The sequence below is a fragment of the Boleophthalmus pectinirostris genome, unplaced genomic scaffold, assembly GCF_026225935.1.
Source record: "Boleophthalmus pectinirostris isolate CB_2022bp ecotype Guang Dong unplaced genomic scaffold, ASM2622593v1 HiC_scaffold_17, whole genome shotgun sequence".
In the NCBI taxonomy this organism is placed as follows: Eukaryota; Metazoa; Chordata; class Actinopteri; order Gobiiformes; family Gobiidae; genus Boleophthalmus; species Boleophthalmus pectinirostris.
In genome coordinates, this window is record NW_026571115.1 from 37,738,199 (window position 1) to 37,755,954 (window position 17,756).

At 50.5% G+C, this 17,756-nt stretch overlaps 1 protein-coding gene across 1 annotated transcript; it reads right to left on the reverse strand.

The window, feature by feature from the left end:
• Positions 1-9,128: 9,128 nt before the first annotated feature.
• LOC110175087 (nucleoside diphosphate kinase B-like) lies at positions 9,129-13,172 on the reverse strand. The gene is made up of 5 exons (XM_020941202.2): positions 13,020-13,172; positions 11,633-11,756; positions 10,500-10,601; positions 9,508-9,620; positions 9,129-9,408 (listed from the first exon to the last, which is right to left on the reverse strand). The coding sequence occupies exons 2-5, from the start codon at positions 11,747-11,749 to the stop codon at positions 9,291-9,293; spliced, it is 450 nt and encodes a 149-aa protein (XP_020796861.1). The 5' UTR covers positions 11,750-11,756; positions 13,020-13,172; the 3' UTR covers positions 9,129-9,290.
• Positions 13,173-17,756: the final 4,584 nt, after the last annotated feature.

Consider the following 17,756-nt stretch of genomic DNA (forward strand, 5'->3'; position numbering starts at 1 on the left):
AACACAAACAGTCAGATGTGTCAGGTGCCCTCCCTGTGTGTCAGGTGCCCTCCCTGTGCGTCAGGTGTGTCAGGTGCCCTCCCTGTGTGTCAGGTGCCCTCCCTGTGTGTCAGGTCCCTCCCTTGTGTGTCAGGTGCCCTCCCTGTGTGTCAGGTGCCCTCCCTGTGTCAGGTGTGTCAGGTGCCCTCCCTGTGTGTCAGGTGTGTCAGGTGCCCTCCCTGTGTGTCAGGCTGCCCTCCCGTGCTTCAGGTGCTGTGTCAGGTGCCTCCCTGTGTGTCAGGTGTCCAGTGTGTCAGGTGCCTCCCTTGTGTGTCAGTGTGTCAGGTGTGTCAGGTGCTCTCCCTGTGTGTCAGGTGCCCTCCCTGTGTGTCAGGTGTGTCAGGTGTGTGCTGCCTCCCTGTGTGTCAGGTGCCCTCCCTGTGTGTCAGGTGTGTCAGGTGCCCTCCCTGTGTGTCAGGTGTGTCAGGTGCCCTCTGCTCACCTGACAGAGTTGGGCTGGGAGGAGGGGGGCTGGGGTGAGGGTTGTGGTGGGGGGGCATGGGTTGGGGGGTCTGGGCCTGGAGCGGCGAGGGCGATGACATCATGGCGTGCTGCGGGACCTGACCAAGAAAACAGAGAGACATGAGAGAGAGAGAGAGAGGTGTGTGTGTGTGTGTGTCTCTGTGTGTGTCTGTGTGTGTCTGTGTGTGTGTGTGTGTGTGTCTGTGTGTGTGTCTGTGTGTGTGTGTGTGTGTGTCTGTGTGTGTGTGTGTGTGTCTCTGTCTCTGTCTGTGTGTGTCTCTGTCTCTGTTGTGTCTCTGTCTCTGTCTGTGTGTGTCTCTGTGTCTGTGTGTGTCTCTGTCTGTGTGTGTCTGTCTGTGTGTGTCTGTGTCTCTGTCTCTGTCTGTGTGTGTCTCTGTGTGTGTCTGTGTGTGTGTGTGTGTCTGTGTCTGTGTGTGTGTGTGTCTCTGTCTGTATGTGTGTGTGTGTGTCTCTGTGTGTGTCTGTGTGTGTGTCTCTGTGTGTGTGTGTGTGTCTGTGTGTTGTGTATGCGTGTGTGTGTGTGTATGCGTATGTGTGTATTGTGTGTGTGTGTGTGTCTCTGTGTGTGTGTGTGTGTCTCGTGTGTGTGTGTGTGTGTGTGTGTCTCTGTGTGTGTGTGTGTGTGTGTGTGTCTGTGTGTGTGTGTGTGTGTGTGTGTGTGTGTGTGTGTGTGTGTGTGTGTTGTGTGTGTGTGTGTGTGTGTGTGTCTCTGTCTGCGTGTGTCTCTGTCTGCATGTGTGTGTGTGTGTGTCTCTGTGTGTGTGTCTGTGTGTGTGTGTGTGTCTGTGTGTGTGTGTGTGTGTGTGTGTGTCTCTGTGTGTGTGTGTTGTGTGTTGTGTGTTGTGTGTGTGTGTGTGTGTGTGTGTGTGTGTGTGTGTGTGTGTGTGTGTGTGTGTGTGTGTCTCTGTGTGTGTGTGTGTGTGTGTGTGTGTGTGTGTGTGTGTGTGTGTGTGGGGGGGGTCACCTGTGGGGTCATGGTCGTCTGTCCCACGGCGCCCCCCTGAGGAGGGAGAGGAGGACGAGGCATCCGGGTCTGAAGAGGCATCCCAGCACGAGCCCCCTGCTGCAGGGTCACACAAGGGTCACACAGAGGTCACACAGAGGTCACACAGAGGTCACAGAGGTCACACAGGGGTCACACAGAGGTCACACAGGGTCACACAGAGGTCACACAGAGGTCACACAGAGGTCACACAGAGGTCTGTGGTTCTGTCTCGTGTGTATCTCACATTTATCTCATGTTTAGGTGTAAAGGTAAAGACAGGGGTCAAAGGGCATCGGGGGTGTGGTCTCACCTGAGCGCTGAGCTGCGTCTGGTGCTGCTGCTGCTGCTGCAGACTGGGCCGATTCTGAAACAAACAACAATCTCAGGGCTCGTGACGCCGCCACACGGCACGGGGATGCCCCCGCCGCCGCCGCCGTCACCTAACCTAATGAATCTGAACTGGTCTCGGGGGGCCAGTCCGGATCCACTCGGTCCGGATTTGGCCCGCGGGTCGTTTATTGGAGACCCAGGACCTGGTGTGAATGCTCCCTACACCCTATGCTCTGTGAGGTCCTCTCTGTGTGCGCGGGGCTCTCACACTGTGTAAGAGGATGGAGACAGTGTGACGTCACCACAATTCAGCTACAGTCAAATGAAGCTCATCGAGGCAGCGGTCAGAGAGGGAGAGAGGGAGAGAGAGAGAGAGAGAGAGAGAGAGAGAGAGAGAGAGAGGAGTCTGACAGGTGCAGGTCAAGAAGAGTCTGGCTTTTACACACAAACTGAACTGGAGCCAGAGTCCATGGAGCCTGATCATACAGATGAACACTTCCTGTGTGGGCGTGGCGTTGAGAGGACAGGTGTGTGTCTCACCTGGAAGGCCATCTTGTGCTGTTGCTGCTGCTGCTGCTGTTGGGGGGTCAGGCCCATGTTCACGTGCTGTTGGTTTGGGTTCAGACTCTGGCCCATCCCCTGGGGCCCGAGGCTCTGCTGGGGCCCGTGAGCCGCTCCTAGCGCCCCCTGCTGCTGCGACAGAGGAGCTCCTAGCGCCCCCTGCTGCTGGCCGTGAGGAGCTCCTAGCGCCCCCTGCTGCTGGCCGTGAGGAGCTCCCAGGCCGCTCTGGGGCTGCGCGAGGGGGGGGCCCAGAGCTCCCTGCTGCGGGCCGTGGGGCGTGACCAAAGTGCCCTGGGGCTGGCTGTGGGGGGGCTGGTTGTGCGGGGGCTGGGTGTGGGGGGGTTGGGTGTGGGGCCCTGGTTGTGGGGGCCCTGGTTGTGGGGGCCCTGGGCGTGGGGGCCCTGGGGATGCTGCTGGACCATGTGAAGAGGCTGGAGCTGCAACTGGACCATCTGATGAGGCGGCTGCTGCACACGAGTCTGCATCTGACACACACACACGAAGACATACACACACACAGACACACACACGAAGACATACACACACGAAGACATACACACACACAGACACACACACGAAGACAGACACACACACAGACACGCACACACGAAGACACGCACACACAGACACGCACACACACACACGCACACACACGAAGACATACACACACGAAGACCGCACACACGAAGACACGCACACACACAGACACACACACACACACACACAGACACACACACACACAGACACACGAAGACATACACACAGACACGCACACACCGCGGTCAGACTTCTGGTCATGTCTCGGTCGGTCTCGGTGGGGGTCGGTCTCTCGGTGGGGTCGGTCTCGGTCTCGGTCGGGTCGGTCTCTCGGGGTCGGTCGGGGTCGGTCTCGGTCGTCTCGGTCGGGGGTCGGTCTCGGTCGGTCTCGGTCTCGTCTCGGTCTCGGTCTCGGTCGGGGTCTCGGTGGGTCGTCGGTCTCGTCGTCCGGTCTCGGTCGGTCGGTCGGTCGTGGGGTGGTCTCGGTGGGGTCGGTCTCGGTCGGGTCGGTCGGTTGGAGTCAGTACCTGGTTCTGGTTCTGTTGGTGTAGTTGGGGGTGGTGCTGTTGCAGTGGTTGGGGTCTGAGCTGCTGCTAAACACACAGTGACAGAGTCGTTAACTTCTTGTTCTCCTTCCACACACACAAACACACACACACACACAAAAACACATACACACACACTCTGACCTGGAACTGCTGCTGCAGGTTTGTGTTCTGCTGAAACTGTTGGAACTGCGGCTGCTGCATCTGCTGCACCATACTGCCCCCCACTGGACACACACACACAGAGCTTTAAAAACACAGAGGAACAGCAGAAGTGTGTGGTGTGTGTTTATGATGTTGGTGGTGGTGTTTGTGTTTTTGTTGGTGTTTGTCTTGGTGTAGGTGGTGTTTGTCTTGGTGTGGTGTTTGTCTTGGTGGAGGTGGTGTTTGTCTTGGTGGAGGTGGTGTTTGTCTTGGTGGAGGTGGTGTTTGTCTTGGTGTGGTGGTGTTTGTGGTGTGTTGTTGTGTTTGTGGTGTCGGTGTGTTGTTGTTGTTTGTGGTGTAGGTGGTGTTGTTGTTTGTGGTGTAGGTGGTGTTGTTGTTTGTGTTTGTGTGGAGGTGGTGTGGTGGTGTTGTGTGTTGTTGTGTTGGTGGTGTAGGTGGTGTTGTTGTTTGTGGTGTAGGTGGTGTTGTTGTTTGTGGTGTAGGTGGTGTTGTTGTTTGTGGTGTAGGTGGTGTTGTTGTTTGTGGTGTGTGCTTGTGTGTGGTGTGAGGTGGTGTTTGTCTTGGTGGAGGTGGTGTTTGTCTTGGTGGAGGTGGTGTTTGTCTTGGTGGAGGTGGTGTTTGTCTTGGTGGAGGTGGTGTTTGTCTTGGTGGAGGTGGTGTTTGTCTTGGTGGAGGTGGTGTTTGTGGTGTTTGTCTAGGTGGTGTTTGTCTTGGTGGAGGTGGTGTTTGTCTTGGTGGAGGTGGTGTTTGTCTTGGTGTAGGTGGTGGTGTGTTGGTGGAGGTGGTGTTTGTCTTGGTGGAGGTGGTGTTTGTCTTGGTGGAGGTGGTGGTGTGTCTTGGTGGAGGTGGTGTTTGTCTTGGTGGAGGTGGTGTTTGTTTGTGTGTGTAGGTTTTGGTGTAGGTGGTGCAGGTGTTGGTGTAGTTGTTTGTCATGTAGGTGGTGTTGGTAAGCAAAAGATGTTAATTTTGTCTTCTTATATACTTGAACTTCTTGGGTTCTTTTTAAAGACAATGCAGTAAAGTGTGTTTACCTTGTTGACATGTTTTTGCTGCTGCATCTTCAGAACTGTCACCGGTGTTGGTGGTGACGTGTCGTGTATCAGCAGTTGTTACTTCCTGTAGGCGTGGTCAGTCTGAGCGACCTGCCAGGTCCATCAGGCTGACACTTTATAGACTTTATACACTTTACTGCATTGTCTTTAAAAAGAACCCAAGAAGTTAAAGGTGGTGTTGGTGTTGATGTTGGTGTAGGTGGTGTAGGTGTTGGTGTTGGACTCACTGTTGGGGGCGTGGCCTTGTCCCATCTGCAGGGGTCCGATGCCTGTTCCTCCTGGACCCCCCCGAGGGCCCAACGACGCCCCCGCCAGATTATTCAGAGCGTTCATGGGGTCTGCAGAGAGAGAGAGTGAGAGTGAGAGTGAGAGTGAGAGTGAGAGTGAGAGTGAGAGTGAGAGAGAGAGAGAGAGAGAGAGAGAGAGAGAGAGAGAGAGAGAGAGAGGGGGAGGTCAGAGAGGGGGGGGGTCGGGGGGTCAGAGAGAATCCTAACGTGAGTCAATATGAGCCAGAATCAGAAGGAGCCGGAAGAACCTCCTGGAGCACTTCCTGTTTGGCCCACGCACACACTCATATACACAGTGTCTGTTTGTGTATAGTGTGTGTGTGTGTGTGTATATAGTGTGTGTGTGTGTGCAGTGTGTGTGTGTGTGTATAGTGTGTGTGTGTGCGTGTGTATTGTGTGTGTGCGTGTGTATAGTGTGTGTCTGTATGTATATGTGCGTGTGTGTGTATAGTGTGTGTGTATGTGTGTGTGTGCTTGTGTGTCTGTCTATCTGTCTGTGTGTATAGTGTGTGTGTGTGTGTGTGTAGTGTGTGTATGTGTGTATAGTGTGTGTGTGTGTGTATTGTATGTATGTATATGTGTGTGTATATGTGTGTGTATATAGTGTGTGTGTGTGTGTGTGTGTGCAGTGTGTGTGTGTGTGTGTGTGCAGTGTGTGTGTGTGTGTATAGTGTGTGTGTAGTGGGTGTGTGTTGACCTGGACCTCCTGCCATGTTCTTTTTATCTGTGAACACAAACACACTCAGGTTAAACCTCAGACCCACAAAACAAAACAAAACCACAGACAAAAAAAAAAAAAAAAACTCACGAAAGTCTCTGAAGTGAATGATGAGACGAGCCACGAGAGAAAGATACTCCTCCTGAAAACAACACAACGTATGATCACACCTGGTTTAGACCTGGTTCAGTCTCAGGTTTAGTCCTGGTTCAGTCTCATGTTTAGTCCTGGTTCAGTCTCATGTTTAGTCCTGGTTCAGTCTCTGGTTCAGTCCTGGTTCAGTCTTGGTTCAGTCTTGGTTCAGTCCTGACCCTGGACTTGGCCTTCATGTAGACGTGGCTCTCCATGTCGGTGCTGGATTTGGAGTGGGCCGTCCCGGCTTTTCTCATCGCATCTTCACTGGAACAGACACAAGATAGACTCAGACTCAGAGTTACAGAGTCAGAGTCACAGAGTCAGAGAGTCAGAGTCAGAGAGTCAGAGTCACAGAGTCAGAGAGTCAGAGTTACAGAGTCAGAGAGTGTACAGAGTCAGAGAGTTACAGAGTCAGAGTCAGAGAGTCAGAGAGTTACAGAGTCAGAGACAGAGTCACAGAGTCAGAGTTACAGAGTCAGAGTTACAGAGTCAGAGTTACAGAGTCAGAGTTAGAGAGTTCAGAGTTACAGAGTCAGAGTTACAGAGTCAGAGTTTGGGTTTAGTTCTGGGGTTTAGAGGTCGACTGTTTAGAGGCCAGAAAAAGTCTACAAATGGCGGCAATAACAAGAACCCGCGTGAAGAAACACACGAGCACATTTTCACATTAGGCAGAAAAATAGACTTTAAACCAAAACCTGAGACACTCTTGGTTTGGTGAACAGTGAAACGAGTGAAATGTGTGATTAAGAAGAACTGTTACGGCAAAACTGTTCAGGACGAAGACATGAGTCACTACAGTCACTTTCCTCTGTATTTTACCAAAACAAATGACAGTTTATGTTTCTTTACCGTTGGCACTGGGGCTGGTATCACTAAGAAGTTACCGATACGATACACAGATCATGATACGATATGCTTTTCGATACCCCGGGGCTTTTGGTTCAGTACGATTCGGTACGACAGATTTCAAATGGATTCGATGCGTTCAGTGAAAAACAAAAGGACAAACCCGACCTCTGATACTGAGAGTTCAGTAAAATGTACCTAAAAATACTGTGCAAAAATACTAAAATATCAATATATCGTATCATTTAATGTGAAGATACAGTATCAATATCGTGTTCTGCTGTATCGATAAATCACCAAGAGGATTTTTTTGATTTATTTGTTTTGTCGTTTATGCGACACATTTGACATTTTCACTGTTTTGACAACTTAAATGTTTGTTTCATTTGAACTTTAGACAAGAAGAAGAGATTTAACAAAGACTTTTAGTGTCACAAACACGATTTAAACTTTAGATTTGATCCATTTAAAACACACTGTAAACTCACAGTATCGACAACTTCTGAATGACTCCAGCCCTGCTCCTGGTGACGTATCGATACAGCAGCACACGATATCGATACTGTATCATCACATTAAACGATACGATACATCGATATTTCAATATTTTTGAAAAATAAATGTAGTAAAAGTACTTTACTCTTACTTATTTCCTCTTCCTCTACTTTACCTGGTCAAAAGCAGACCGACTGGGACAGTTCTGTATAAACTGGGACAAATCAGTGGTTTTGTATGAATCTGCGGGGACACAGGGACATAAACTGGGACATAAACTGGGACATAAACTGGGACTGTCGCGGGGACACGGGGGCGTCTGGACACCCCACTCTGTGACGTCACGAATTTAACAGCTGATTCTTGAATTAAACCGCGCGTTTCTGAGGGTAAAAGTCAAATGACCCGACAGAGAGTTAAACACATTTATGATCAACTCGTTTCAGACTCAGAAGAAGTGAGTTTAATCCACAGAGAGTCTACACCGCGTTAGCTTAGCCCTGAGCTAACACCGGATAAAAGCTGCTCACATCTGCGCCACCACTTTCTGCCGGAACTGCGGGCTCCTCCAGTCGCTGTCCGCCCCTGACACATCCATCACGGGCTCGGGGACGATCCGGGACCAAACAGAAGCAAACGGCGCCGCTTTCTTCGGTTTGTTTCGTTTGTTTTGTTTGTTGGTCTGAGATTGTGCGGCGACTCTTCCGCTCTGAAGCTAAACACTTTAGCACTTCCGGCGAAGGATGCTATCACTTCCGGTAAGGAAACGTTTTATTTTAAGCATTGATTTGATAAATACTACATTCTTATAGGCAAAGTCAGTAAAGGTAAGTCATAAAGTCAAACTGTTAATAAATATATAAAAATAAAATTACTATTAAATTCTTCAGATATTTGACTTAGAGAAATTACATGTTTTTGTTGGTATTTTTTATATTTTTCTTAGCACTATTATTACTCTGATAATGCAACTAAAAATTCAAATTCCTGCATAATTGTAAGTTTTATATTTTCTTAAATTATTTCCTATAAACATAAGACTGTGATCAATTTCCCCTTCTCTTCTGCGCATGCGCAAAAAAAAGTGACATTAACCTTATGGAAAAGTGATGCAGCTCCTCCGTTTAAGATGTGGTTTAGTGAATCAACTAATGTACTGTACATGGAGAAGATTCAGTGTGATTTGGAGGAAAACAGTGACAGTTTTATCAAAATATAATAACACAACAAAACGTTTTAAAATATGCCACCTTCCACTTATTTATATATTTTTATCCCTTATACATGTTTTGTTTTTGTTAAATGTGTAAAATCTCTCGTCGTTCAGATCAAATCCAAAGGCAAAAGGAGAAATTCAATTTGTAAACTGGACAAAAGTTTTTTTTGGTTGAAAACGTTTCTCATCCAAACTGCTTCTTCAGATCAGACGAGACAAACTGAATTTCTCCTTTTGCCTTGTTTTTGTTTTATCAAAAATCATAATAAATATATTATAGAACATGTGTTTTATAGTAGACCAAGTGTCTCTTAGGTGTAACAGACTTGTTCTGTCTGAGTCTCAGTTTGTTCCACCTCTGTGTTCTCCATGTTCCTCTGTCTTGTTCCTGCTCCTGCTCTGAAAAATGCTCCTACAGGTTTTGCTCAAATTACGAACAGAAATTTGACAATAACGTGACGTTTCTTTTTTATGATTTTCTGTCCAGTGAGTTTAAATTGTACAAAAGTGTCTCGACTGTGCTCGTTGTTGGACCTGACGATTTTCATCAGGAAACGTGACTTTTGTGATTGTGAAAAACTTTGAATCTTCTTAAAGTGAAAGTTACAAAGAAAAGATTCATGAGTGAGGCCAAAATATTGTGATTTCAAATGTGACGATTAGAACAAACAGCATCAGCCATAGAGGTCAGAGGTCACACACACACACACTCACACACACTGAGGAGCAGAGACTTGTGGGTAACAGAATTTATTTCTGCGTCATGTTCCAGTGAAAAACCCAAACGTGGTGATTGACAGCTGAGGGCGGGGCTCCTAGGGTGAGTGGTGGGTGTTGATTGGCCGGTCGCTTGCGGGGGCGGGTTTCAGGACTGATCCGGGCTCCTGATTGGCCGGTTACTCGTAGAGGAAGGGCTGGAAACAGGAAGTGTAGGTGACGAACTCCTCAGGCTTGAACCACAGCTCCACCTCCCGTTTGGCGTTTTCCAGAGTGTCGCTGCCGTGGATGATGTTCCTGCGCACACACACACACACACACACACACACCGTGAGTCAGGTGCCCTCCCTGCGCGTCAGGTGCCCCCCCCGCCCGTCAGGTGTCCTCCCGGCGTACCTGCCGATGTTGATGCACAGGTCTCCGCGGATGCTGCCGGGTTTGGATTCTGCGGGGTTGGTCTCTCCGAGCATCATCCTCCCGAGCTTCACAATGTTCTCCCCCTCCCACACCTGCGACAGCCAATCACAGGACAGAGAGGGTCAGGGGCGGGGTCAGGAACGGACCAATCACAGGACAGGGAGGGTCAGGGGCGGGGTCAGGAACGGGCCAATCACAGGACAGAGAGGGTCAGGGGCGGGGTCAGGAACGGGCCAATCACAGGACAGAGAGGGTCAGGGGCGGGGTCAGGAACGAGCCAATCACATGAGAGAGGGGGTCAGGGGTGGGGTCAGAAATGGGCCAATCACAGGACAGAGAGGGTCAGGGGCGGGGTCAGGAACGAGCCAATCACATGAGAGAGGGGGTCAGGGGTGGGGTCAGAAATGGGCCAATCACAGGACAGAGAGGGTCAGGGGCGGGGTCAGGAACGAGCCAATCACACGAGAGAGGGGGTCAGGGGCGGGGTCAGGAACGAACCAATCACACGAGAGAGAGGTATCAGGGGCGGGGTCAGGAACGAGCCAATCACAAGAGAGAGAGGGTCAGGGGTGAGGTTAGGGGCGGGGTGAAGAAAAGGGCCAATCACACGAGAGAGGGGGTCAAGAGGAGAGAATGGGTCAGAGGGAGAAGAGGAGGAGAGAGAAGAGAGAAAAGGAGAAAGAGGAAGAGGATAGAGAGGAGGAAGAGGAGGAGGTGGAGGAAGAGGAGGAGGTGGAGGAAGAGGAGGAGGAGGAAGAGGAAGAGGAGGAGGTGGAGAGGAGAGGAGAGGAGGAGGCGGTGAAGAAGGAGGAGAGGGAGGAGAGGAAGAGGAGGAGGTGGAGGAAGAGGAGGAGGTGGAGGAAGAGGAGGAGGTGGAGGAAGAGGAGAGGTGGAGGAGGAGAGGAGGAGGTGGAGGAAGAGGAGGAGGTGGAGGAAGAGGAGGAGGTGGAGGAAGAGGAGGAGGTGGTTACCATGGCCAGTATGGGTCCAGAGGACATGTACTTGCACAGGCCTCCGTAGAAGGGCATGTCCTTCAGGTCCAGGTAATGAGTCTTCATGAAGTCCTCAGAGGCCTGTGGATGAGACCAGGTTTAGACCGGGTTTAGACCGGGTTTAGACCGGGTTTAGTCCGGGTTTAGTCCAGGTTTAGTCCGGGTTTAGTCCGGGTTTAGACCGGGTTTAGTCCGGGTTTAGTCCAGGTTTAGTCCGGGTTTAGTCCGGGTTTAGTCCGGGTTTAGACCGGGTTTAGACCGGGTTTAGTCCAGGTTTAGTCCAGGTTTAGTCCGGGTTTAGTCCGGGTTTAGACCGGGTTTAGTCTGGGTTTAGACTGGGTTTAGTCCGGGTTTAGTCCGGGTTTAGTCCGGGTTTTGTCCGGGTTTAGACCGGGTTTAGTCCGGGTTTAGTCCGGGTTTAGACTGGGTTTATACCGGGTTTAGACCGGGTTTAGTCCGGGTTTAGACCAGGTTTAGACCAGGTTTAGACCGGGGTTTGTCCGGGTTTAGTTTGGGTCCAGGTGCATAAACTGGGCTGTAGTACAGTGTATTGTACGACAGTAATACTGCAATAGTACAGTAGTACTGCAGTAGTAGTAGTAGAACAGTAATAGTATTAGTACAGTAGTAGTAGTAGTACTGTAATAGTAATAGTACAGTAGTAATATAGTAGAACTGCAGTAATAGTAGTAGTATTAATACAGTATTAGTACAGTAGTAGTACAGCAGTAGAGTAGTAGTAGTACAGTAGTATTAGTAGAGTATTAGAGTAGTATTAGTAGAGTAGTATTAGTGTTACTGTAGTAGTAGTAGTACAGTAGTAGTAATAGTACAGTAGTAATACAGTAGAACTGCAGTAGTAGTAGTGTTAGTACAGTATTAGTACAGTAGTAGTACAGCAGTAGTACAGCAGTAGAGTAGAAGTATTAGTAGAGTGGTATTAGTTATACAGTAGTAGTAGTAGTAGTAGTGTTAATGTTAGTATTTGTGTAGTAGTATTACTGTAGTAGTAGTAGTAGTAGAAGTAGTAGTGTTAATGTTAGTATTTGTGTAGTAGTATTAATGTAGTAGTAGTAGTAGTAGTAGTAGTAGTAGTGTTAGTACTCGTGTACCTGGATGAACTTGGCGGCGACGAGTTTGAATCCTCTCTTCTCGAAGCGATGGATGATTTCGCCGCACAGGCCGCGCTGGACGCCATCGGGTTTCACAGCAATAAAGGTGCGCTGCATTCTGAGTCTGAGGGGCGGGGCCGGGGGGGGCGGGGTCACAGAGGGGCGGGGTCGCAGCATTAACATCATTCATTTGATTGAGTTAGATCTTGTTTATAAAGAGTGTGTATGTGTGTGTGTGCGTGAGTGTGTGTGTGTGTGTGTGTGTGTGCGTGAGTGTGTGTGTGTGCGTGAGTGTGTGTGTGTGTGTGTGTGCGTGTGTGTGTGTGTGTGTGTGTGTGTGTGTGTGCGTGAGTGTGTGTGTTTTACGAGAAGAACACCAGAGATTTAGAGGGAGAGAGAGTAAGGGGGGGGGGGGGGGGGTTGGTGGAGCAGGTTTGTGGAACTTGTGGAACTTTACTCTGCAGGAATCCACAGCTGCTCCCCCCTCACCCCCCCCCCCCCCCCCCCCAGACTTAGACTGTGTGTGTTTGTGTCTATGTGTCTCTGTGGGGACAGATTATTTGTCGTCCTCAGAAGGACAGTGAGACGTGTCCTCGTTCTGTCTCCTCAGTTTCTCTTTTGTTTTTTTGCATTTTTTAAAATTCTCTGAGACTCTGTGGTTCTGTGGTTCTGTGTGAGGGTATTTTTAAGGATCCAATGAGAGCGCAGGACACTGAGGGGTCAGGGGGGCGGGGTCATGGGGGGGGGGGTGAAGGAAACAGCTGAGGATTCCTTCAGAGAGTCGAGTTCCTCTCGAGTTCCTCCTTCACTCTCTCTTTCTCTCATGCTTGTTCTTCCTGAGTTTGTTTCTCCTGTTTCTGTCAGATTCTTCACTTCATGTTTGGTTCTTCATGTTTGTTTGTTCATGTTTGTTTGTTCATGTTTGTTTGTTCATGTTTGGTTCTTCATGTTTGTTTTGTTCATGTTTGTTTTGGTTTTCGTGGGTTTGGTGGTTTGGATTATTTCTCTCTTGGATTTATATAAACATTTATACATTTATATTTTTCTGGAGCTTCACCTTCAGAGTCTCACAACAAATCACCTCAAAACCTTCTGCAGCTCTGTACACTGTTGTGTAATACTGTGTAATTATAATGTGTAATAGTGTAAAAGTGTAATAATGTGTAATAAAGTGTAATACTGTATATTAATGTGTAATCAAATATAATCTTGTATAATCTTGTGCACCGTCGTGTTCTGTTGAACAGGAGCTGCACATTTGTCGGTTTGTGGATTATTTTATCTTATTGAACTGTGCTGCGTTGGCGTGGCTGTAGCGTGTCTGTAGTGTGTGGTTAGCATGCCGGTAGCGTGTGTGTGTAGGGTGTCGCGTGTGCCGGGACTGTACCTTGTGGTGGGGTCGGAGGTCGAACGTGAAGCAGCTGCAGTGATGCGATCACTGAAGAGCCACGGAGCCCGGAGCCGTATTAATGCTCCAGGGGGGCGGGGCCTGTGTGAGGGGCGGGACCAGACCTGAGGGGCGGGGTCAGTTTTTGGGGGGTGCGTAGCCTCCAGGGTTCAGCGGCGGCAGAACTTCTGACCTCCGCCTTAAAGATCAAGATTTGGCCTAGAATTTGAGACGAGCAGGTCAAATGTCAAAACACCGAGAGGGGCCGAAGAGGGGCCAGAGAGGGGCCAGAGAGGGGCCGAAGAGGGGCTAAAGAGGGGCCGAAGAGGGGCCAGAGAGGGCCAGAGAGGGGCCGAAGAGGGGCCAGAGAGGGGCCAGAGAGGGGCCGAAGAGGGGCAGAGAGGGCCAGAGAGGGGCCGAAGAGGGGCCAGAGAGGGGCCAGAGAGGGGCCAGAGGGGCCAGGAGAGGGGCCAGAGAGGGGCCAGAGAGGGGCCGAAGAGGGGCCAGAGAGGGCCAGAGAGGGGCCAGAGAGGGGCCGAAGAGGGGCCAGAGAGGGCCGAGGGGGCCAGAGAGGGGCCAGAGGGGAGAGAGGGGCCAGAGGGGCCAGAGAGGAGCCAGAGAGGGGCCAGAGAGGGCCAGAAGGCCAGAGAGGGGCCGAGGGGCTAAAGAGGGGCCGAAGAGGGGCCAGAGAGGGGCCAGAGAGGGGCCAGGGAGGGGCCAGAGAGGGGCCAGAGAGGGGCCAGAGAGGGGCCGAAGAGGGGCCAGAGAGGGGCCAGAAGAGGGGCCGGAGAGGGGCTCCATGGACTCTGGCTCCAATTCAGTTTGTGTGTTAAAGTGTGGCTCCTCTCTCTGACCTTTGACCCCTGCTGTCAGGCTCCTCACTCCAGACGTTGGTGTGAAGTGGCTCTTCAGGTTCCCGGGGTTTGGACTTGTTCCTGACCTGGACTTGACTCCAGATTGTCTCCGATGACACCGACCTGAGTGAGCTTCATTTGACTTGAGCCAAAGACATTCATTTTGTCTTCTTCTGTACTTTATTGTTTTGTCTTTAGAAGAACCCAAGAAGAACCCAAGAAGTTCAAGTTTATTTGAGTTGGTTCTTTTGCACATGAAGCAACATTTGTGTGAAGATCCCAGATCGAGCAGATGGGACTCAGAACCTCTGTCTGCGTCTGTCTTCTTACGCAGACACAGACGCAGACACAGACGCAGACGCAGATGCAGACGCAGACACAGATGCAGACACAGATGCAGACACAGACGCAGACACAGATGCAGACGCAGACACAGACGCAGACACAGACGCAGACACAGATGCAGACACAGATGCAGACACAGCAGACACAGACGCAGACACAGACGCAGACACAGACGCAGATGCAGACACAGACACAGATGCAGACACAGACACAGACGCAGACGCAGATGCAGACGCAGACGCAGATGCAGACACAGACGCTGACACAGACGCAGACGCAGACGCAGATGCAGACGCAGACACAGACAGACACAGACACAGACGCAGATGCAGACGCAGATGCAGACGCAGACACAGACGCAGACGCAGACACAGATGCAGCCTCCAACTGGAGGCCTGAGGCCCGACATAAGCCCCGCCCCCTCAGACCCACAGTTGACTCAGATTCACACAAACGAGTTTCACCGACGTCTGAGTTTGAACAAAGAGACACAATTTACACATGACACACGGAACATTCACACAGAACAAAGAGCTCACACGTGGGATCAGAGGTCAGAAGATGTGAGAGTGGGTCAGAGGTCAGGGGTCAGAGGAGGTGAGAGTGGGTCAGAGGTCAGAGGTCAGAGGAGGACGTGTGGAGCAGCTGCAGCAGGTGCAGTGGAGAAGTGGAAAATCTAATGACACAAACTCCAAACGCACAATCCAAAGAATCTCCAGCATCTTTAACACACACAAACACACACTGTAAACACACACTGTACACACACAAACACAACACACACACACACACAAACACACACACACAGACACACACACACTCCTTCAAAGTCACAGCTCAAAGTATCTGTCACATCTTTAACATCCACACACACACTTCCTAATTAAGCACACAAATAGACGCACAACTCCTCATTACACACACCTCCTGACGCACACACACGCACTGTACACACAAACACATGCACACACACGCACTGTACACACAAACACACACACACACACACACAAACACACACATGCACACACACAAACACACATGCACCGTACACACAAACACACACAAACACACATGCACCGTACACACAAACACAAACACACAGACACACAGACTTTAATGTAAATTTAACCTTCAGCTGCACACACAGTTTTCTGTACCCGACCTTGACCCAACAGCTAAACATAGACCAGGTCCAGACCGAGTCCGGGCCTGGTCCAGACCTGGTTTAGTCTCGGTTCAGTCCTGGTTTAAGTCAGGTCTGTTAAACTTCATAACCCCACAGACTTGACCTTTCTGACTCTGTGTGGTCCTGGTCCAAGACCAGACTGGACCTGGACCTGGCTGAGTTTCTGCACACACAGGTTCTGGAGCGTTACATAAGTTACATCAAGTCTGAACAAACCACAGACCAGATTCTGAGGTCCAAGTCTGAACCAGGTCTGGACCAGGTCTGGACCCGGTCTGAACCAGGTCTGGACCAGGTCTGAACCAGGTCTGAACCAGGTCTGGACCCGGTCTGAACCAGGTCTGGACCAGGTCTGGACCGGTCTGAACCAGGTCTGGACCAGGTCTGGACCAGGTCTGGACCCGGTCTGAACCAGGTCTGGACCAGGTCTGAACCAGGTCTGGACCAGGTCTGGACCGGTCTGAACCAGGTCTGGACCAGGTCTGGACCAGGTCCTCACAGAGTCCAGACTCAGAGCTGCTCGTCACAAACATCAGGTTTTATGAATCTTAAACTCTGTGTGTTTGGGCCCAGAGCCAAATCTAAGTCACAGTTTAAATAACGAAACACGAAACCCAAGCTGCACCGATCACTTACCACATGTGTGCACAACCCCGAGGTATGAACCACACTGTACATGTACAGTCTGACCCGAGGTATGAACCACACTGTACATGTACAGTCTGACCCGAGGTATGAACCACACTGTACATGTACAGTCTGACCCGAGGTATGAACCGCACTGTACATGTACAGTCTGACCCTGACCCGAGGTATGAACCACACTGTACATGTACAGTCTGACCTGAGGTATGAACCGCACTGTACATGTACAGTCTGACCCGAGGTATGAACCGCACTGTACATGTACAGTCTGACCTGAGGTATGAACCACACTGTACATGTACAGTCTGACCCTGACCCGAGGTATGAACCGCACTGTACATGTACAGTCTGACCTGAGGTATGAACCGCACTGTACATGTACAGTCTGACCCGGGGTATGAACCGCACTGTACATGTACAGTCTGACCCGAGGTATGAACCGCACTGTACATGTACAGTCTGACCCGAGGTATGAACCACACTGTACATGTACAGTATGACCCGGGGTATGAACGTCCTGTGATTAAAACTCTTAACTCTCCGTGTTATTATTTACAGAGCATCAGACTCGTACTGTGAGAGCGTGTGGGCGGAGCCTCGTACAGACTCGTACTGTGAGAGCGTGTGGGCGGAGCCTCGTACAGACTCGTACTGTGGGAGCGTGTGGGCGGAGCCTCGTACAGACTCGTACGGTGGGGGCGGAGCCTTGTACATGTCAGAGTTCTTCGTGTTTGTTTGAGGAACAGTGGAACTTGGGAGAAGCTCAGACACTGAACAAACTTTTACTCTGAAATAAAACAAAATAAAAAAGTGACGTCAGGTTTAATTTTGAAAGTGACGTTTGAACCAAAGAAAAATCCACCGAAGAACCAGAAAAAAACACAAATGGAACATTTTATTTTGGTGAAATGCAGCAGCAGCGTCGTCGTCTTCGTCTTCTGTTCTTCTTCTTTCCCAACCTGGACCGGACCTAAACCAGGACTAACCTGGTACAGACCTGACTTGGTCTGGTCCGGTCTGGTCCCGGTCTGGCCCCAGTCTGGTCCTGGTCTGGTCCCGGTCTGGCCCCAGTTTGGTCCCGGGCTGGTCCCGGGCTGGTCCCGGTCTGGCCCCGGTCTGGTCCCTGTCTCTCGGGGGACCGCAGTTTCCAGCCTCCTTTAGGACTGTGTTTATATTTAGTCTTGATGGAGCCCGGTCTTGGCCCAGGATCAGGACTTGGATCAGGACCTGGATCAGGACCAGATCTGACTCAGGACTTGTCTGGAGAGAGTCTAAAGGTGCTGAGTGAGGTCTCAAGGGAAGATCTGGTTACAAACCTGGCTCAGACCTGCTTCACTCTCACAACAGTGAATAAAAATAATCCACACCACGTGCCGCCATTTTGGGACACGTCCAAAACCCTCACACGGACCAGGACCGGACCAGGACCGGACCAGGACCGGACCAGGACCGGACCAGGACCTGCACCAGAGGTGAGAACAAAATCAAAACCAATCCAAGACTAAACCAGGTCTAAAAGTCTAAACGTCTGAGGGGAAAAAGAGTCGTGGGCCAGTTCCAGAGGTTTTATTGAGTCAGTGACATCATCACCACATCCTGTTTAAGCCCCGCCCCCCCAGACCTGTCCAATCACAGGCCAGCATTTGTTCACGTAAACCCATGATTTTTTCTGTACAAAATATTTCCAAAAACAAAGAAAGTTTCAAA